General features: G+C 54.5%; 1 protein-coding gene across 2 annotated transcripts in view; it reads right to left on the bottom strand.

Moving 5' to 3' along the window:
* CLPB (ClpB family mitochondrial disaggregase) overlaps window positions 1-16,222 on the bottom strand; it is a 61,674-nt gene that overhangs the window by 20,182 nt on the left and 25,270 nt on the right. For both annotated transcript variants that reach the window (XM_038172102.2, XM_038172103.2), the window contains exons 6-7: window positions 3,439-3,536; window positions 356-470 (exon numbers count right to left, since the gene is read on the bottom strand). In XM_038172102.2, coding sequence (XP_038028030.2) covers window positions 356-470; window positions 3,439-3,536 — 213 coding nt within the window. The remainder of the gene's footprint in view (window positions 1-355; window positions 471-3,438; window positions 3,537-16,222) is intronic.

Raw genomic sequence — 16,222 nt, 5'->3', positions numbered from 1 at the left:
TGTTGAAGTGTCGTCGTGTTCAGGCACCGTATTTCAGCCAGCAGCTGACTGCAGATGCTAACGGTGAGCGGCGCAACCCCTGGAGGCCAGCTGCAACCCCTGGGCCACCCTGCTTAGTGTGGGGAGAAATCATCCTGAAGGGAAGGGCTCGAACTCCGTGCCTCAGAAAGCATCCAGCAGCCCCTCTTGTGATGAGGAACAAGCTCTTTCCCAGCCAGAAAATGCCCGCAGGACCTCCCCAGCCTCAGTGGGCTGCTGAGATCTGCTGGGGAGCAGCTGGGATCACGGCTCGAGGAGGTAGCACGCTCGCCGAGGAGCAGAAGCTGCAGGAGAGCAGAGCAGTGAGTGATCCTACCTGCTCCCACTGTGGCTATCGCGCTCTCCTGCCCGATGATGTGCTCCTTCAGCCGCTGCTCCAGCGGAAACCTCCGGCGCTCCTCGATCTCCCTGCGGCGCTGCTCCTCCTGGAACTGCGAGACGGAAGGAAAGAGGTTGGCACCTGGCACTTTTCTGGGCAACACGAGCAACAACTGGTACTGCGACTGCAAAGTGCTGTGTGGTTGTGTGTCCGGCGGACAGACAGACAGACAGATCGCTGCTCCTGGTCTCCGGGATGCAGCCTGGGCTTGGCAGGAGGCAGCAGCAGCCTGAGAGGCAGCAAGAGGGAATTGTTGAGTCTGTGGGCAGTAGGACAGAGCGGGGTGAGCTTCGAGGGCAGCAGCTGGAAGCCTTGCAGCTGAGGAGGGAACCAGACTGCAGCGCTCCCGGGACAGCGATCCTGAGGGAACTGGGATCCTTCTCAAATTTCCTACCGAGCTGTTAACCCGTTAGGGACTTGTTTATTCTGAAAAGCAAAGCCTGAACTGTTCCTCCTGAATTAGTTTCCTACCTGCCAGCACCTCCTGTTCAAACAACACCCCCGAGCGGGACGAGGAGCACTGCAGTGCCCTGTTCTGCACCCGGGGATGTCAGACACCGGGAGCACTGCAAGGAGCTCTCACCTCGGGGTGTTTGCCTCCTTCCACCTCCAGCTCAGCAGGAAGCACAAGCACATCTCAGATGCACAGGGACAGGACCCTGGCAGACGCCCGGAGCGGGGGCAGGTCTAACAGCACAGTGCATTTCTAGAGGAAAGAGGACAAAACCCAAAGTCCCTTTGCATCTTTAGAACGTGCTGCAAAGCTTCCTGCTGAGCTCCTTTCTCCACCAGGGCCAGAGGTGGCTTCTGGTCCATGGCCTCTCCTCGGGGAAATCTCTGGGTAGAGCTGTCCCACAGAGCCACGCTGACCCACAGGGTCTGCAGAGCGAGGAACTTTTTGTATGAACATGGTCACATCAGTTAAACCATCTCACCTGCCTTCTTTCTTTCTTTCTTTCTTTTGCTGCACAGTCACAGTGCTTTTCCCAAGCTTTCCCACTAGTTTTCTGCTCAGGATGTGTTCTGGAGGAACCTGCTGCTGCCCCGTGCCACCACGGCTCCGGTGTCCCCGTGCCAGCAGCAGCCTCATGTGCCAGCGGCTGTGGGCAGTGCTGAGCAGAGGAAACTTCACAGAAAAAAGCAGCCTGCACTAGAACCTAAATGTTCGTTTGCTTTCAAAGCTCCCCAAAAGGCTATCCGATGCGGTGAAGCAGACACAAGGTCCAGCTCAGGGAGTCCTCACAGCCCCGCCTGCCAGAAGGGAGCACGGGGAAAGGGCAGCGAGGTGCTCGTCTGGGCTAATCCCTTTCTTAAAAACCCTTCAGCAGCCACTGACAGAGAGAGGAAATCCCGCTGGGTGGCCAGGTTGGGACTGTAAGCAGTCGTCAGATTCCCTGAGTGTGACACTCAGAGCAGAGGGATGGGGTGGGAGGACAGTGCTGAGTTCTGGTGGCTGAAAAGCAAACGTGATCGACGCGCTCCAGAGCTGAGCTTTAGCTACGGCACCAAGGGGAAGGAAAATTTTGAGGAAATCATCTTTGAGGAAAGCTTGAGAAGTCACCAAACATAAATTTCAGCCCCTGACACTCGGCCGGGTGTGTTGGGGAGCAGCAACTGAATGGGCAAAGGAAGAACCTGAACCACTGAGATCAGTCTGCAAGCCTTCGTCCTGGGGCTGCTCTCATGCCAGGTGCACACAGAAGAGAGTTTCAAGGGCTTCTCCCTTCCTCTCAGCCCTGTAATACACACGACAGCTTATTCAGACTTCACCTGCAGCGTTCAGCAACGTGAGCCAGCTCAGGAGCCCTCGATACCCTCGATACCTCGATACCAGCAAGCGTGGTCTAGCACAGGGAAGGCGCGCACGGAGTTCTTTTAGAAGGATAAAGGAACTCAAAAATAAATTAAAAATACATATGAAAACTCCTTGTTATTCTGTCACCGGGATATGTAAATAAAATCTATGGGATGTGCCCATCCAGTAATAGTTCTGCCAATTCATTCTCCAGCAGTGATTAAAATGAGCAATAAATTCTCAAAGACTCTCGGTGGAGCGCAGAGACTGGGGTGGATGCAGCCCTCGGAGCACCGCATCCCCCCCAGCTGAATATTCATCACGAGCTGCCTTGACTGTCTTTTGTTTTATATACAAGCCCAATCATCTTCATCGGGAGCATCTCTACAGATATATTTCCTTTCTCCCCTTCATCTATTAGTTAAGCATAAAAACCAAAGCAGCTTTTCAAGCTGTTTGGGGCGGGTTTTCTTGCCGGGGCTGGACCCCAGAGACTCTTTAGCCAGCAGATAATTCCTCCTCCCTCCTCCTGCAACGATCCCGAGTACTTTATTCTCAACTTCCCTTCCTAAAAACTTGCTTGGGGAGCTGCCCCAGCGAGCACAGCTCACCAGAAGCCGTCAGCTCTGCAGCCACTTTCCCTGCTCTGATCCAGCACAGAAAGCACAGGGGAAGGAGCGCCGAGCTCCACGCTACAGACACAAGTTTTCTGGCTGGGGAATGTGGCTTTGAATTAAGACTCAGGCAAGGATTTTCCTAGGCAAGCACAGGCTGTCCAGCAGATGTGACTGCCTGGCAGATTACTTCTTGATGGTATCTGCTAAACGCAGCAATCGCCACAGTTTAAATTCCCTTCATCTTCCACGCATGGGCGAGTTTTTAACCTCAGGTTTCCAACAGGCGAGTTCAAATTCCACGCCTGTACAGCAAAATCTGAGTTTGTTTTTCCAGGAATTTCCAGGAATTTCAGAAAATAATGTAAAAGAACACCCCGATTTTACTGGATTTTTGCCGAGGGCTTTCAGGACAGAAACTTCTTTTCTTTCAGAACTTCTTTTCTTTCTCCTTTCTGCATCATGACATCAATTTACACAGACTTCTTCCAAAGCAGCATGACCCCGTGGAGGTGTGCTGGGGCAATCCTTCACCGCAGGCACCCCACCTCCTTGAAAATTGTTCTTATAGTGGAAAAAGAACGAGCAAGTAACCTGTAACTCGGGCTCACCTTCGTCTCTGATGTTCTCAGGAGGTTCATGATCTCCCCTTCGCGGGCGTAGTCCAGGGGCGTGTGTCCCATTTCGTTCTTCTGCAGGGGGTTGGCACCTGGGGGCAGGAGGAAATGAAAAAGGTGAGGGGAGGAGAGTTCAGCCTGGGTGCAGAACGAGCACAAAGTGCACCTTGAGCCCCCCGTGCTGCTCCGAGTCCCCTCCTAACCTCTGCTCCAAGGGGTATTGGGATCAGAAGGGGACAATGTACACCCAGTGGTTACGTGTGGCTGCGCAGGGAACAAGAAAAGGGACTGTCACCCCAACAACTGGCCTGGTGGGGAAGAGCTGCTGCTGGGGACGAGAGCACAGTCACCAGAGGAAAATACAGCCTGAAAAAAGTGCCTGCCACCGGTCCCAGTGAGCCAAATGGGCCCACGGCAGCTTCAATTGGCCACGCCATCCCTCTGCTCTGTTATTCCAGGCTGGAGCTGGAGGTGGCTGTGGGCTGAGCAGCTGCCACCGTGAGCTTTTGGGGAAAAATCCCTCTCTTATTTAGAAATAAAATTAAAAAAAAAGACAACAAACCCCAGAGATTGAACTGCTGCGGGGAGTTTTGAAGCAGCCGAAGTCACCCAGCCTTGAGGAGAGCTGCTCGTGGTGCTGGGCACAGCTGGCCTGCAGCCTGAGAACCAGAGGGGTGACGGTGACCAGCAGCAGGGCACGGAGCCCTGCCAGTGCCTGTGCCCAGCAGGGAGGGATTGGAGAGGGATGGGAGCTGCCAAAAAGCTGCCCGGGTGCTGCTGCGGGGTCCCCGCTCTGCAGGCAGCGTGGCAAACACCTCCCACCCCGCTGCACCTCGGGGTGATGCGGCCACCCCGGCACGCTCTGCTCCTAAAACCCATAAAAGCGAGCAGCAATCATAATATATGAAGGAGGAGAGAGGGTTGAGAGAGGGGAGATTAGCCACTTGCAGGCGCTGGCATCGGGGATCTATATTTGCTTACAGAATGAAAAATGTGCTCCATAAACATTCGACACAGAGTAATTTCTATTGCGAGCCTTGTCATTGCGAATAAAGGAGATGATGGAGACAGGTGAGATTGCACGGGGCCGGGGCCCTGCCACTCCGTGTCCCTGGCAGAGGCGAGGCAGAGCTCGCCCCCTCCCCAATCCTCCCAGTGCCCTCCGGTCCGGGGCTCTCCGAGCGGTGACATCCTTGAGGCGAGGCCGGCTTTCCTCTCAAATGAAGGCTGAGGTTTGCTCGGCTCTCCCCTTCTCCTGGATCTATCAATAATGGCTCTCCAATATTGGCCTAATCCCCCTGTTAATGGCTTTGACGACTTGACTAATTGCTGCAATAATTGATAGAACCCGAACTGGCGCGACTGGTCGATTGCCACCTCCAGTACCGGCAGCAATAAAATATGACGCCGCCATAAATAACCGTGTCACTTTGCCTGCTAATACAACGCCGAAACGGCCACCGCTTCCTCGCCGCCCCGGCCTGACCTCCCTCCTCGCCGCCCCCTCCCCGCTGCCCTCGCCCACCCCTGCGGCCGCCCACGGCCGGGGCTCCTCGGCCCCTCCGCGTGCGCCCAGCGGGCTCCGGCCTCGCCGGGCTTAATAGGAGGCAATCCGTCACCTCCCACCAGCTGTCTGGGGCTGGAGATGGACACCTGGGCGACACCTCGGGCTGTGCGAGGCGGTCTCCTCCTCCCCCGGCCCTCCTGCACCTCCCCGCTCGCATTAGCAGGCCCCGGCTTATCATATTTGATAAATAGCGCGCCGGCTCCCGCCCGGCACCCGCGCGGCGGCGCCTAGCTGGAGCAGCTGCGGAAGGTCACTCATTGGGGAAATATGTTGCTGTCAGCGGTATCGAACAAAGTTTAGTGGAGTGACAGGCCTCAATTTTTCAAATTTTATTAACTCCGTCCTCTTAACAATTTGTCTTGAATTCCTTCGGATTCCGGATAACTGTCAATAGAGCGCGGGACGCGCCGGGCGCGGGGACCCGTCCTCGCCGCGGCGGCACCGGGGGGAGCGGGGGGAGCAGCAGCATCGGGTGGGATCCTCTGGGGAGAGGCAGTTTGGGAACCCACCGTGGTGCTGTTCTTGCTCCCTGTCCTCTGTCCTAGCTCCTTGTTCTCCGTCCAAGCTCCTTTTCCTCTATCCTTACTCCCTATCCTCCATCCTTGCTCCCTGTCCTCTGTCCTAGCTCCTCATCCTCCACCCTTGCTCCTTTTCCTCTCTCCTTGCTCCCCATCCTCTCTCCTTGCTCCTTGTCATCCATTCTTGCTCCCTGCCCTCTGTCCTAGCTCCTTTTCCTCTCTCCTTGCTTCCTATTCTCCATCCTTGCCCTCTGTCCTCCATCCTTGCTCCTTGTCCTCCATCCTAGCTCCTTTTCCTCTCTCCTTGCTTCCTATCCTCCATCCTTGCTCCTCCTCATCTATCCTTGCCCTCTGTCCTCCATCCTTGCTCCCTGTCATCCATCCTTGCTCCTTGTCCTCTCTCCTTGCTCCCCGTCCTCCATCCTTGCCCCCTGTCCTCAGCCCTTGCTCCGTGCCTTCCATCCTCGCTCCCTATCCCAGCTGGCCCATAATTAAGGTTCCCAGCCAGGGCCTGATCCTGCAGCCATCTCTCTGTGTCACTTCTCTAGTTCCTCTGGGGCACACAGCCCATCCTCAGCACAGTGAGAGCCACAGGAGGGATGGAAAATCCTCAGGGATCACCTCTTACATCTGCCTGGGCTCAGCAAACACCCCCTCTGCACACCGAGGAGGACGTGGGGAGCACCCCGCTCCCACGTGGCAATTCTCCTGGGGGAAAAACAGGACGACTAATTGGTGAAGGAAAAAAAGACTGGAAATCCTCAAACCTAGAGTGGGCATGCTGCTGAGGGTGGGCACACGGACATCACCTCGAACCAGAGGGGCTCTGGGCAGCAGGCAGGCCCGGGGAGGGACTGCACAACCCCGGAGTGCTAAATGCAACTTGCCACCGCACTTACACCTCTCCACGGCCCCGTTTGAGCACCGAAATAGCCGGGGATTCACCAAGAGGAGGCAGCCCGCATCACCTGCTGGGGACTGCAGAATGTCATCAGCCGTCAGCTTTGACAAGGGATGACATTGTTATTGCTCCACGCGGCTAGTTAAGGTAATATAAAAGGACTTCTGTCCTCCCGAGTCTGCGCTGATTGGATTAGCATGATCACCCCCTTTTCCAGGAACGTAAACCTGTTTTGAAATCAATACGACACGCGTTTCACAAGCACCTTTTAACATACACTGTTAATAGGAAAGCTGCCACCACAGCCTGGGCTCCTGCCACCCTTTTTCTGGCCGATACCTCGGTGGATGGAAGGGACGTGTTACTGGGCACCGCTCCACTCGCTGGCAGCCACCTTCAGCCCCTGTTACCAGGTCAAATGAATCTCCCCAGCTGCTTGAATTTCACCGTGAACGCACACAGCCCCAGGAACAGCCTCAAATCTCACCAAGGGAAGGCCAAGAACAAAATCTCCAAAGGTGCTGGGTACGAGCGGACCTTCAGGCTTCGGTGCACATCCCTGCACATCTAGGCTTCTGCCTTCACCGGGTTGAAAAAGTTGTGTAAAGAAGTAATGGGGAGGAAAAAGGGAAGTAGAAAAGGGTGAGAGATGAGTGGGAATTCTCAAGGAAGGACAGAAATCCCAGCAGCCTGCCCCCAGGTGTGAGACCCTTTCTCCAGGGACAGCAGTCGGACTCCGAAGCAATACGGCCAGGCCGGGGAGGGTGGGAGGAGAATCAACATGAGCCAGAAATGAAGAGGTGCAGGACAGAAGTGATGCTAAAGACATCAATAAAAACCACAAATGGCTGCTGAGCTAGAAAGCAGAGAGCAAAAATCCTTGCAGCAATACAAGGAGGGCGGCAAACTGCAGAATTTTGGATACAGATGGGATGGGCAGGGGCAGAACCCACACTGCAAGGCTGGGTGAAGAGCAGGTCTGCTCAGGCAGGCTGCATTTCGCTGGCTGAAGGGGTTAGAAACATAGCTGAGGACTGCGGATCCACCACGCTGAGCAGCTGGAATCGCTCGTCAGTGACTCATTAAAATGTGAGCATTTATTTTGTGATGATACCACAGGCACTGACTGCGAGGTACCAAACCTTTAGCAGATCCCCAAGGTGCTGTTGTGCCTCGCTGCGGCGATACCACCCGGTTCTGTTCAGCAGGATTTTCTGAATTCGCTTCTACAGCTCCTCGAGTCCTGTGAAATGCCATCCTCGCCCCTGAATAACTCTTGCTGGCTTCCCAAGTGCAGGATGTTGCAGGATTTCTGTTTCTGTGCCGCAGGATCAGTGCCACCAAAACAAGTGCTGGATAATGTGTGCCCCAGGAGGGCAGCAGGCACAGCCGGGAGCTCCTGGGATCAGCGTCTGCTGCCCCTTGTTCCTCCTGCTGCTGGTCCAGCCTCTCCAATATGTGTTTATCCAGCATCAATAGTTCATGCCCTACCTGTCCTTCCTAAAATCTCTCTCACCCTCTGACTGTTGCCCTGGGGCTGGCCTGGCTCATTTTGCTTTCTTTCAGCTCTCCTTGCTTCTCCCTGCTTCTCTGGCTGGGACTCACACCTCCTCAGAGCCTCCACTCCCCACGGGTCTGTAATTCCTCTCCCAGAGTGCAGAGCTCTGCATCTGCCTGCATTAAAGAAAAAAACGCCTCGTGCCTTAACCAACCACGCTGGCAGCCCATCCTCTTGAGGATTTGTTCTCACGAATTTACCCGGTTGCTCCCAGGACTGTGCAGTTTTTAATAAATTTTAACGCATCCGCAAACAAAGAAGGGGACGGTGCCTCAGCTGAGAGGCTGAGAAGGGGATGTAGGATGGAAAGGTTCGGATTTGGTTAAGAACTAGAGGTGTTTCTGGAGCAGGGAGAGCCCTACGTGGTGAGGAGATCCCTCTGCACCAGAAAAAAAGCTGAAGTTCTTGAGGAGGAGCAGGTAAGAAACAGCAAGGAGGAGAGATCCTCGCTGGGTGCAGCTGGGTCAGCGCTCCCAAACCTCGGGAACCAGACCAAGAAAAGGAGTGTCTGCTTCCACACAGACAGCAGCAAAGTCCAAATCCAGGCTGTGCACGCTTTAGAGGAGCCTGGAAATAGCAGGCAGGAACATGACGTCAGGACAGCTGAGTGCTAGTGAATTGTACTGCAGTGAAGGACCAAGTCCCGTGGGTGGAGCACTGCTGTTACGTATTAAAGAAAGGCTGGAGACAAATAAGTATGTACAGAAAGGAGCTGATTGTACTTGCCAGTGACACGGGATTTGTGCAGAATGAAACGTCCTGGCTGAGCAGGGGAAGCACAGTCGCAGGATTACTCTTCTGAGGGATCGGAGGATGGGGCATGCTAAGAAAAAAACACAGAGACTGCAAGGCAGAAAGCACGATAGGAATAAATCAATAAATGGGTACGAACCAGGGACCAGGAGGTGCTTCCCAAAGCCAAAGAGCTCATGAGACAGGAAATCTGAGCTCAGCCTTGGATGGAGCAAAAGGTTTGCTTTTCCCAAACCCCGGCTCCCACGCAGCACGCTGCAGCAGGACACTGCCTCCTGCTTAACTTCCTAATAAGCAATCTCCTGCAAGGAATCCATCGCCCAGGAGTTTTGCTCCAAAAACATCATGCTATTTGTTAAAAAGTCTTTAAATGGGAAAATTTATGATCTTAAAAAGGAACCGCCCTTCAGTGAAATGAGGAAATCAGAACAGAGCCTTTGCTCTAGGAAGCTAAACGCAAAGGTGCACCAATGCAGGACAAAAAGGATTTAAAAGAAGCCCTTGCTTCAGGAATAAAACAAAAAAAAAAACTCTTTTTAACTGTATCAGGAACTGGACGGCAGCCAGAACTCGTGAACTGATCAAGATGTAACCTCAGGGCTCAAAGGTTTTATGAAGAAATGTCCAAAGGCTGCTTTGCAGAAGTGTTACCCCCGCGTGTCCCCACACCCAGCCCCAGATCCTGCTGCCACCTCTGCTGGTGGCTGTGGGACCTGAGCGGTGCCCGAGAGCCTCGGAGCTCCTCACCCAAGCAGCAGGCTGCTCCAAGAAGACTCCCGAGAGATAAATAATGACTTAACCTCTGAAAACAAAGCACACAAGCGAAGGAGAGCCAGTGGTTGGTGTCCTCGGGGAAAGGAGGCTGGCCGGGGGCACCCAGGGGATTCGTGCTGGTGCCTGTGGGGTCAGCACCTGCGAATTGCCAGGAAGGAGGGCTAACACTGACATGATGACCACCAAAACTGATCTGATCAGAGGCTCCTGACACACAGTGATGAGCTGGCAAGTGAAACCCAACTCGTCTCATAGATGTAAAGTAGTGCCCAGAGGGAAAAATCAGTCGGCATTGCGCACACGCAGTGACAGGCACGGAGCCACCTTCCAGCAGGAAAGCAGGCATCAGAACCTGGCGTTGCCATGATCAGGTCTGTGAAACATTAACTTTCTGCTGCATCGAGGTGAGAATTGCTTTGGGAAGGAGAAAAAACAGACTGGGAAGTGTCCTGGTGCTGCTAGCGACCTAGTTGGTTTCTCCTATGCACCGCTGCCATCCGTGGCTCCCTGTGTGCTCCCACCCTCGCTGCGTCCTTTGGCACAAGCAACCAGCGCCCTGCCTCGAGGAGCTGTGCTGAGGGATGGGTATGGGGTGAGGACAGCGAGGGGACGGGACACCAGAACAGCTGGGAGTGCCCCACATCTCCCAAACCTCAGCCCATGGCGCAGCCTGGAGGTGCCCTGGTGTCCTTGGCGGGTGAGACGAGGCTACACACGCCGCGGCACCGCACGCCGCGGCAGCTCCCTGGGTACAGAACGCAGAATGCTGCTTGAAATTCACATCAAACCCTCCGCAGTGACTCCATCTCCTTCAGGCTGCTCGGTGCTGTGACAAAGGCTAGTGCCTGCGTGGACTCCTGCCCAGAGATTTTCACTCCGGTATGAAATGCCAGAATTCAGCAGGATGACCGCATCACAGCACGGTGGATGTTGGAGGGCATCTGGAGGACATCTGGGCCAAGCCCTGCTGAAGCAAGGGCAACCAGAGCAGCTTAAATCTGCTTTTAGGGACCCCAGTGGAACTCAGCAGAGCTGTGCCCAGCGCACAGGTACAACCTGGGCAGAACCGACCCCCCAGCAGTAACGGCACAGGACTGGGTTTCTCTTTAAAACAGATGCATGGCAAAAGGGAAAGTTGCAACAGAAAGAGAAAAAAATAAATTAATGTGTCTTCAACACAAACGTGTTGTTTTGGATTTCCTTTCTTACTGGTATCTTACTGGATGGTGCTTGTGCTTAGCATTTAAGCACGGTGGGGTACCCGATCCCCCCTCCACACACTCCTAGCCTGAAGTAAAGCACACCCAGCCTGCAGCAAAATTTGTGCAAGCACGGAAAGCAAACCCAGGTGTCTCCTTCCCAGTGCCACGGCCCATCTGTGCACACGGGGATGTCCCCTCCTGCAGCTCCGCGGGCCAGGGTGGCTGGCAGAGGACCTCCAGACGCAGACCTCAGGATAAGGATGAAGCAGGGGAGCCAAGTTTGCAAGTTTGGCACTCTGAGCACAAAATCTGACATAGCTGAGGTGAAAAGGCATGGAGAATGGTAGCTGAATCTGATCTCAAAACCGTTCAGCTTTCCTGGGGACTTCAATCCAGAGTGCTCTCAGCCTTCTCCAGCAATGCCCAGGAAGGAGCAGGGTATGGAAGGGCTCAGACAATTTGGACTCAGAAAAACCTCTATCCTTGGTGATCCCTTTTAAAACCAGCTGCCCTACCTGCTCCTTTCCATCCTCCCTTGTTCTGATCTATGTTTTCTGCCTACTTGGTGCCTGGGTGTGAGAACAATCCTCCCTAAATTGTCTGTGAGGTAACAGGATGGGAAACCAAAGGATCCTCACCTCTTAATGGCTCTACACGTGTGCAGAGCCATTAAGTTCACGACAAACATTATGTCACCGCGGAGTTTTGTACCCAGAAACGCTCAGGGAGGGATCTGTTTGCTCCCCTGCCCTGTGGGGAAACTATTCTTAAGCACTCCGACATGGACATAAATGTGCCTGCACTCATCCCCTTATTGCTCTCGCCACGGTGGGATGTTAGAAGCTTCAGGGCCGTGCTATGATTGGTTTTTAAATCCCAGTCTCACAGGATTTTAATTACTGGTCTGGCGCGGCTGGGAGTGGAACTTGCTGCCGTCGGATGGAGGGGGTCGATACGCCGGCCCAGAACATATTGAGCCACGGTGCTCGCAGACTCTATTGCACTATTTAATCATCTTTTGCAAAATTTACAGTGCAACAGAAGGAATCAATACGGAATTTATCACATTCCCTTGTAAATATGAGCACGGAGAGGGAGGGAGGGAGGCTTTCAGGCACTCCTGCACAGCAGCTGGCCTGGGCTGGCTGCGTCGGGGCAGCGCCTTCATTGTGCGAGCCAAACCTGCAACCAGGACGGATCCTGGGGGGCCTCCGGGCAAGGGGCTCTCCAAAACACCCATCCCAATGCCCCGCTGCCACCTCTGGCTAGGGGAGGGCTTGGTGTCCTCTGGGGAACTCGCAGGAGCTCAGAGGACTCGGCAGGTCAGGTAGCAGAGGCAGAGCCGGCAGTGATCGAGTTAAAGGGTGAGACAGGAAAAGCTGCCAAGGTAGCTCTGAAAAATATGATTTTGAAGGGAAGCAGCTCGTGTTGGAAGTGTTCAAGCACACCAACGACTGCTGCAGGCTCTTCTGGGCCCTGGCGCAGCGCTTTGCACCCTGAGCAATCTCTGTGGCTGAACAGAACCAAGCAAAGCACAAATTGTCAGTGGGATTAAATTCAGCTGTACCTGAACCTTGGCTGGAAGTTTTTGGGGCTCCATCTATTAGAAAAGTGTCAGTGTAACGGATCTCTGCCAGCTTGGCTTCCTCAGCTCCTCGTTTAGTCACCCCGGATTTCTCTTGCTGATGCTGGTGATCCCACTGAGTGCAGAGAACTGGAGAACTCAGGGTCTGGGGTTCCCCTGCCCTGGCCGTGGGGATGTGGGGCTGCAGCTGCCTGGTGATGTCCTTCACCCTCTCGCTGCAGGAACAGAGCTTCTCCCTCGAGGAAAAGCTGCAAACACCCTTGGGTCTAAGGCATATCATGCAGAGTTCCAGCACAGGAAAGCCAGCTCGAACCACAACCTGAATTTTCCTGGTGATACCACAAACAATTTCACTTTCTGACGCCAGAAGAGCACCCCTTGCCATACCAGCTCAGTAATTCACTCACCTATCGTTCATCCTGCTTACAACAGGATGCAATTAGTTGCAATTAGTGTATCTCACAGGTGAGTGTGAAGCATTACCAACAAATGTCCTCTGCTAAATTCACTGCCAAATCGAGTTCTGAAGCCTGGGTCATTGCAGCTGCAGCTAAAATGTTTTCATAAACGCGCATTCTTTCTTTCTGCTCCCCCCTGTCCCCTCTCCTTTAATTACAGCTGTGTGCAGAGCTGACTGGATCCCTCACAGAGCTGACCAGATCACTCACCCTTGACAAGGCAGCATGGATCAACTTGAGCAGGAGTCTGGACTAGGTGATCCTGGAGATCTCTTCCAACCTCGATGGTTGTGGGATTCTCTGACCTGGCCTCAGCCTCCCTGCACTGCTGAGAGGTCCCTGAGTGTCGGTTCCCTGAGATACTCAAAGCCCAACCAAACGCAGAGCTGCTCCAGTGATGCTGCTTCGAGCAGTGGGCTGGATTTAGGTGACCTCCAGGGATGCCTTGGTGCTTTTATGGCTCTGTGATCCTACAGCACCCCGATACCCTGATGGGAAACAGGACTCTCCTCCTAGCACCCTCGTTGTCCCTCTTTCCATGCCACAATGCCTGTCCACACCAGGACTAACACCCTGGCCATCAGCTGCACGATATCACAACAGCAAACGAGAGCTTGATGCATGGGCTGGGACAGACACCCTTTAAAACAAAAGCAAGGAGATGGGGCTTGATTTAACCAGGGAGAGACCAGTCAAGAGTTGTACAGGGCCAAATGGTTCCTGGTGAACTTCTTCAGGCTCCTACAAGCCTCCTTCTGCTCCGTTCCCCTGGCTAGGCTCAGCCCCTCACAGCCTCACCGTTCATGTGCCAGGTTTCAGACTGCTACAATCCTTTAAACCTGAATCCTTCCTCCCACGTTAGCCTAATAAAGTGGTCCCAGGTACTTGCTCCAAAAAGCTGCTGCTGCCCTTGTGCTGGAGGGCAAGTGGCTGGTAGCAGCCTGAGCCACCAGCGAGGCTTGGTTTGACTACTGGTGAGAGCCCGGGGCTACAAGGGTGGGAAGAGAGCCACTGGGCTTACGGGCACGGGGTGGGGGCCACAGGAACCGAGATTCCCCCAAAACTCTGTGATCTCAGGTGAATCTGAACAGCGCCTGCCTGGGCAACTGGGGCTACCTGCATTTTGGCAACAGGTTCCGGAGCAGAATCGGACTCAGAAGGCTGACAGAGGAAGGCTGAGCTCTATGGCAGGAGGCAGAACCTTTTAACGGGGGCCGTTTCGTGCAGCAGGTTTAAACGGTGACATTCTCAAAGCTCCCTCTCCAACCAAGACGCCTCCATCCCCACGGAGCTGCAGACCCTGCCTTCCTTCCTCGGCGGCGCACACAAAGCCCCCCGGCATCGATCGTGCCTGGAGCAGCGACGGGTGCAGGCGGTAGAAGCGAGCTCCCACCCCACTCCTCCACAGAAACGCTGATCTTTATGGTGTCAGCTCAGGTCAGGAGCCTGTGAAATGTCACCAGCAACTGCCCCGAAGGACAACAGAGCAGCGACTTCGTCTCGCGGTCTGTTGGGCACACACATGCTGACCACAAGGGGATAAGGTCCTGGAGGGGTCAAGTGAGTCGCTGAATAGGCCACAAAAGGCCAGGGAGGTGGGGCGAGGGGGAGGCACACGGGGGGGCTTCCCTTAAAAAACGGTGCCGCACAACGGGGTGGTTGTTTCAGCACAGAGGGGCCTGGGCAGTTAATGGCTTTGGCCCCGAGGGCAGGGCACCAAGCTGAAGGAAGTGTTGGGGAGAGTAAATGGCCACTTAGTAAAAAAGGCAGGTGTAGGGAAGTGTAAAGGAGGGAGCGAGGGGAGCCTGTTCCATGTCAGCAAACAGGAAACGTCCTCCTCTCAGATGTCAATGGCAGAGCGCTGGGGGAAATTATCTTCACAAAGGGCCGGCGGCAGGCACGCTGTGCAAGGTGCTCCATCTCCACGCCGAGACCTTCGGCCTCGCAGCCCCGCATTCAGCGCGGATTACACGAGCCAAAAGCTTTGTCACTGCCCAAAGTGGGGAGGAGGGGAGCACCCCGAGCCAGAGCAAGGAAATCCCGGTGTCACGCCACGCGCCTGTCGTGAAATTGCTCTTCTGCCTGTGGGACACGCTGAAAGGAGAGGGAAAGGGGCTGCTGCAGCACTGCCAGCCCCCAGGAATTCACCTGGTGAGAGGGGACGCGGCTGTGATTAAATCATCACAAGTGGTTGGCGTAACTGTGAGGGTAAATGGAAGCTGTGCACGGACAGGCAAAGGCAGGTTAATGTGAAGAACAGGACAAATTTAGCCTCGGATCCCACAAGGACTTCAGTGTGGTCTTGCACATCGTGCACCAAGCGGAGAATTGTGTCTGTGGACTGCTCATCCCTGTGTCCGAGCACTGGGGCACGCCTGTGTCTTTGCAAATTCTGGTTCGCACTTGGAAATGCACTCTTAGCATGGAGTCTGTGTCTCTGTCTCGAGTCTGTGTCCAGGAGGATCTCCACGGGGCTGGGTTGGGTACAGAATGCCGATGAGGATCTCAAACCTTCGTGCTACGGCTGGCTAAATTCAGCATTTCACTCTGATTTCATACTCGGTCCCTTCTTGAACTCAAACAACCACAATCCTGCAGATTGTTGTGTGTTTTTTTTTTTTCTGAGATCCAAGCGAGTTCTTCCGAGCTGAGACACTGCCGGGAACAAAGACCCCTCTGTGAGCGCCGAGCAGCAGAAGAGGCCATTGATGGAGAGGACAGTGGCTCCAGCACAGAAGCCCAAAACAGAACCAGCTTTCACCCCAAAAGCACTGCCCTCTCTATCAAAAGAGGCCCGCACACGGCAGCAGCACTCCGACAGCTGAGCAGGGGACAGATGGACACGAGCTGGACTCGCTGCTTGCTCTTATTTATCCACGATGGCTTAGACTCCTCAGTGCTAACCTCACTTCTTTGCATCTATATTTCATGGAGACTTTGAAAGGCAGAAAGAACACCCAGGTATCTTGGGAAAAACTCCTCTTTCAGCCCTTCCCTGTGATGGCACGAGGTGGTGGCTGCCAGCCCAGGCTCAAGAGGCTGACGAAGAGCTCTCAGCCTCCTGCTGGCAGCTCTGCCATCGTCTTCTCTGACCACTGTGGCCACCACACTCACATCCCCGCTGCTGCGAAGCGCTGTGCCAGCTTCACAGAGGACTGCTCCTCCTGTCCTGAGTCCACGCCTGCATTTGTGGTGTTTCCAGAGAGAACAGAGCCCTGCTGAAATCCACAGCCTCTCACCTCTGAGCCACTCCCCAGCCCCACAAGCCCCAGGCTCGCCCTGCTCCCAGCACTGCCAGGACGAGCGCTTTGGCCACGCTGCCTCCCTCCTAGCACCCCAGATCCTTCTTTGCCTGCTGTGTTCACCACCACGGCACCAGAGCAGCTGTCAGATTTTTGAGCTCCCTTCTCTGCAAGCAAACCTTAAGAACCTGGGTTAAACCCATTTGCAGCAGGTTTTCTT

This window comes from Anas platyrhynchos, chromosome 1 (genome assembly GCF_047663525.1).
Source record: "Anas platyrhynchos isolate ZD024472 breed Pekin duck chromosome 1, IASCAAS_PekinDuck_T2T, whole genome shotgun sequence".
Classification (NCBI taxonomy): Eukaryota; Metazoa; Chordata; class Aves; order Anseriformes; family Anatidae; genus Anas; species Anas platyrhynchos.
This window is presented reverse-complemented; position numbering and strand designations above follow the sequence as displayed.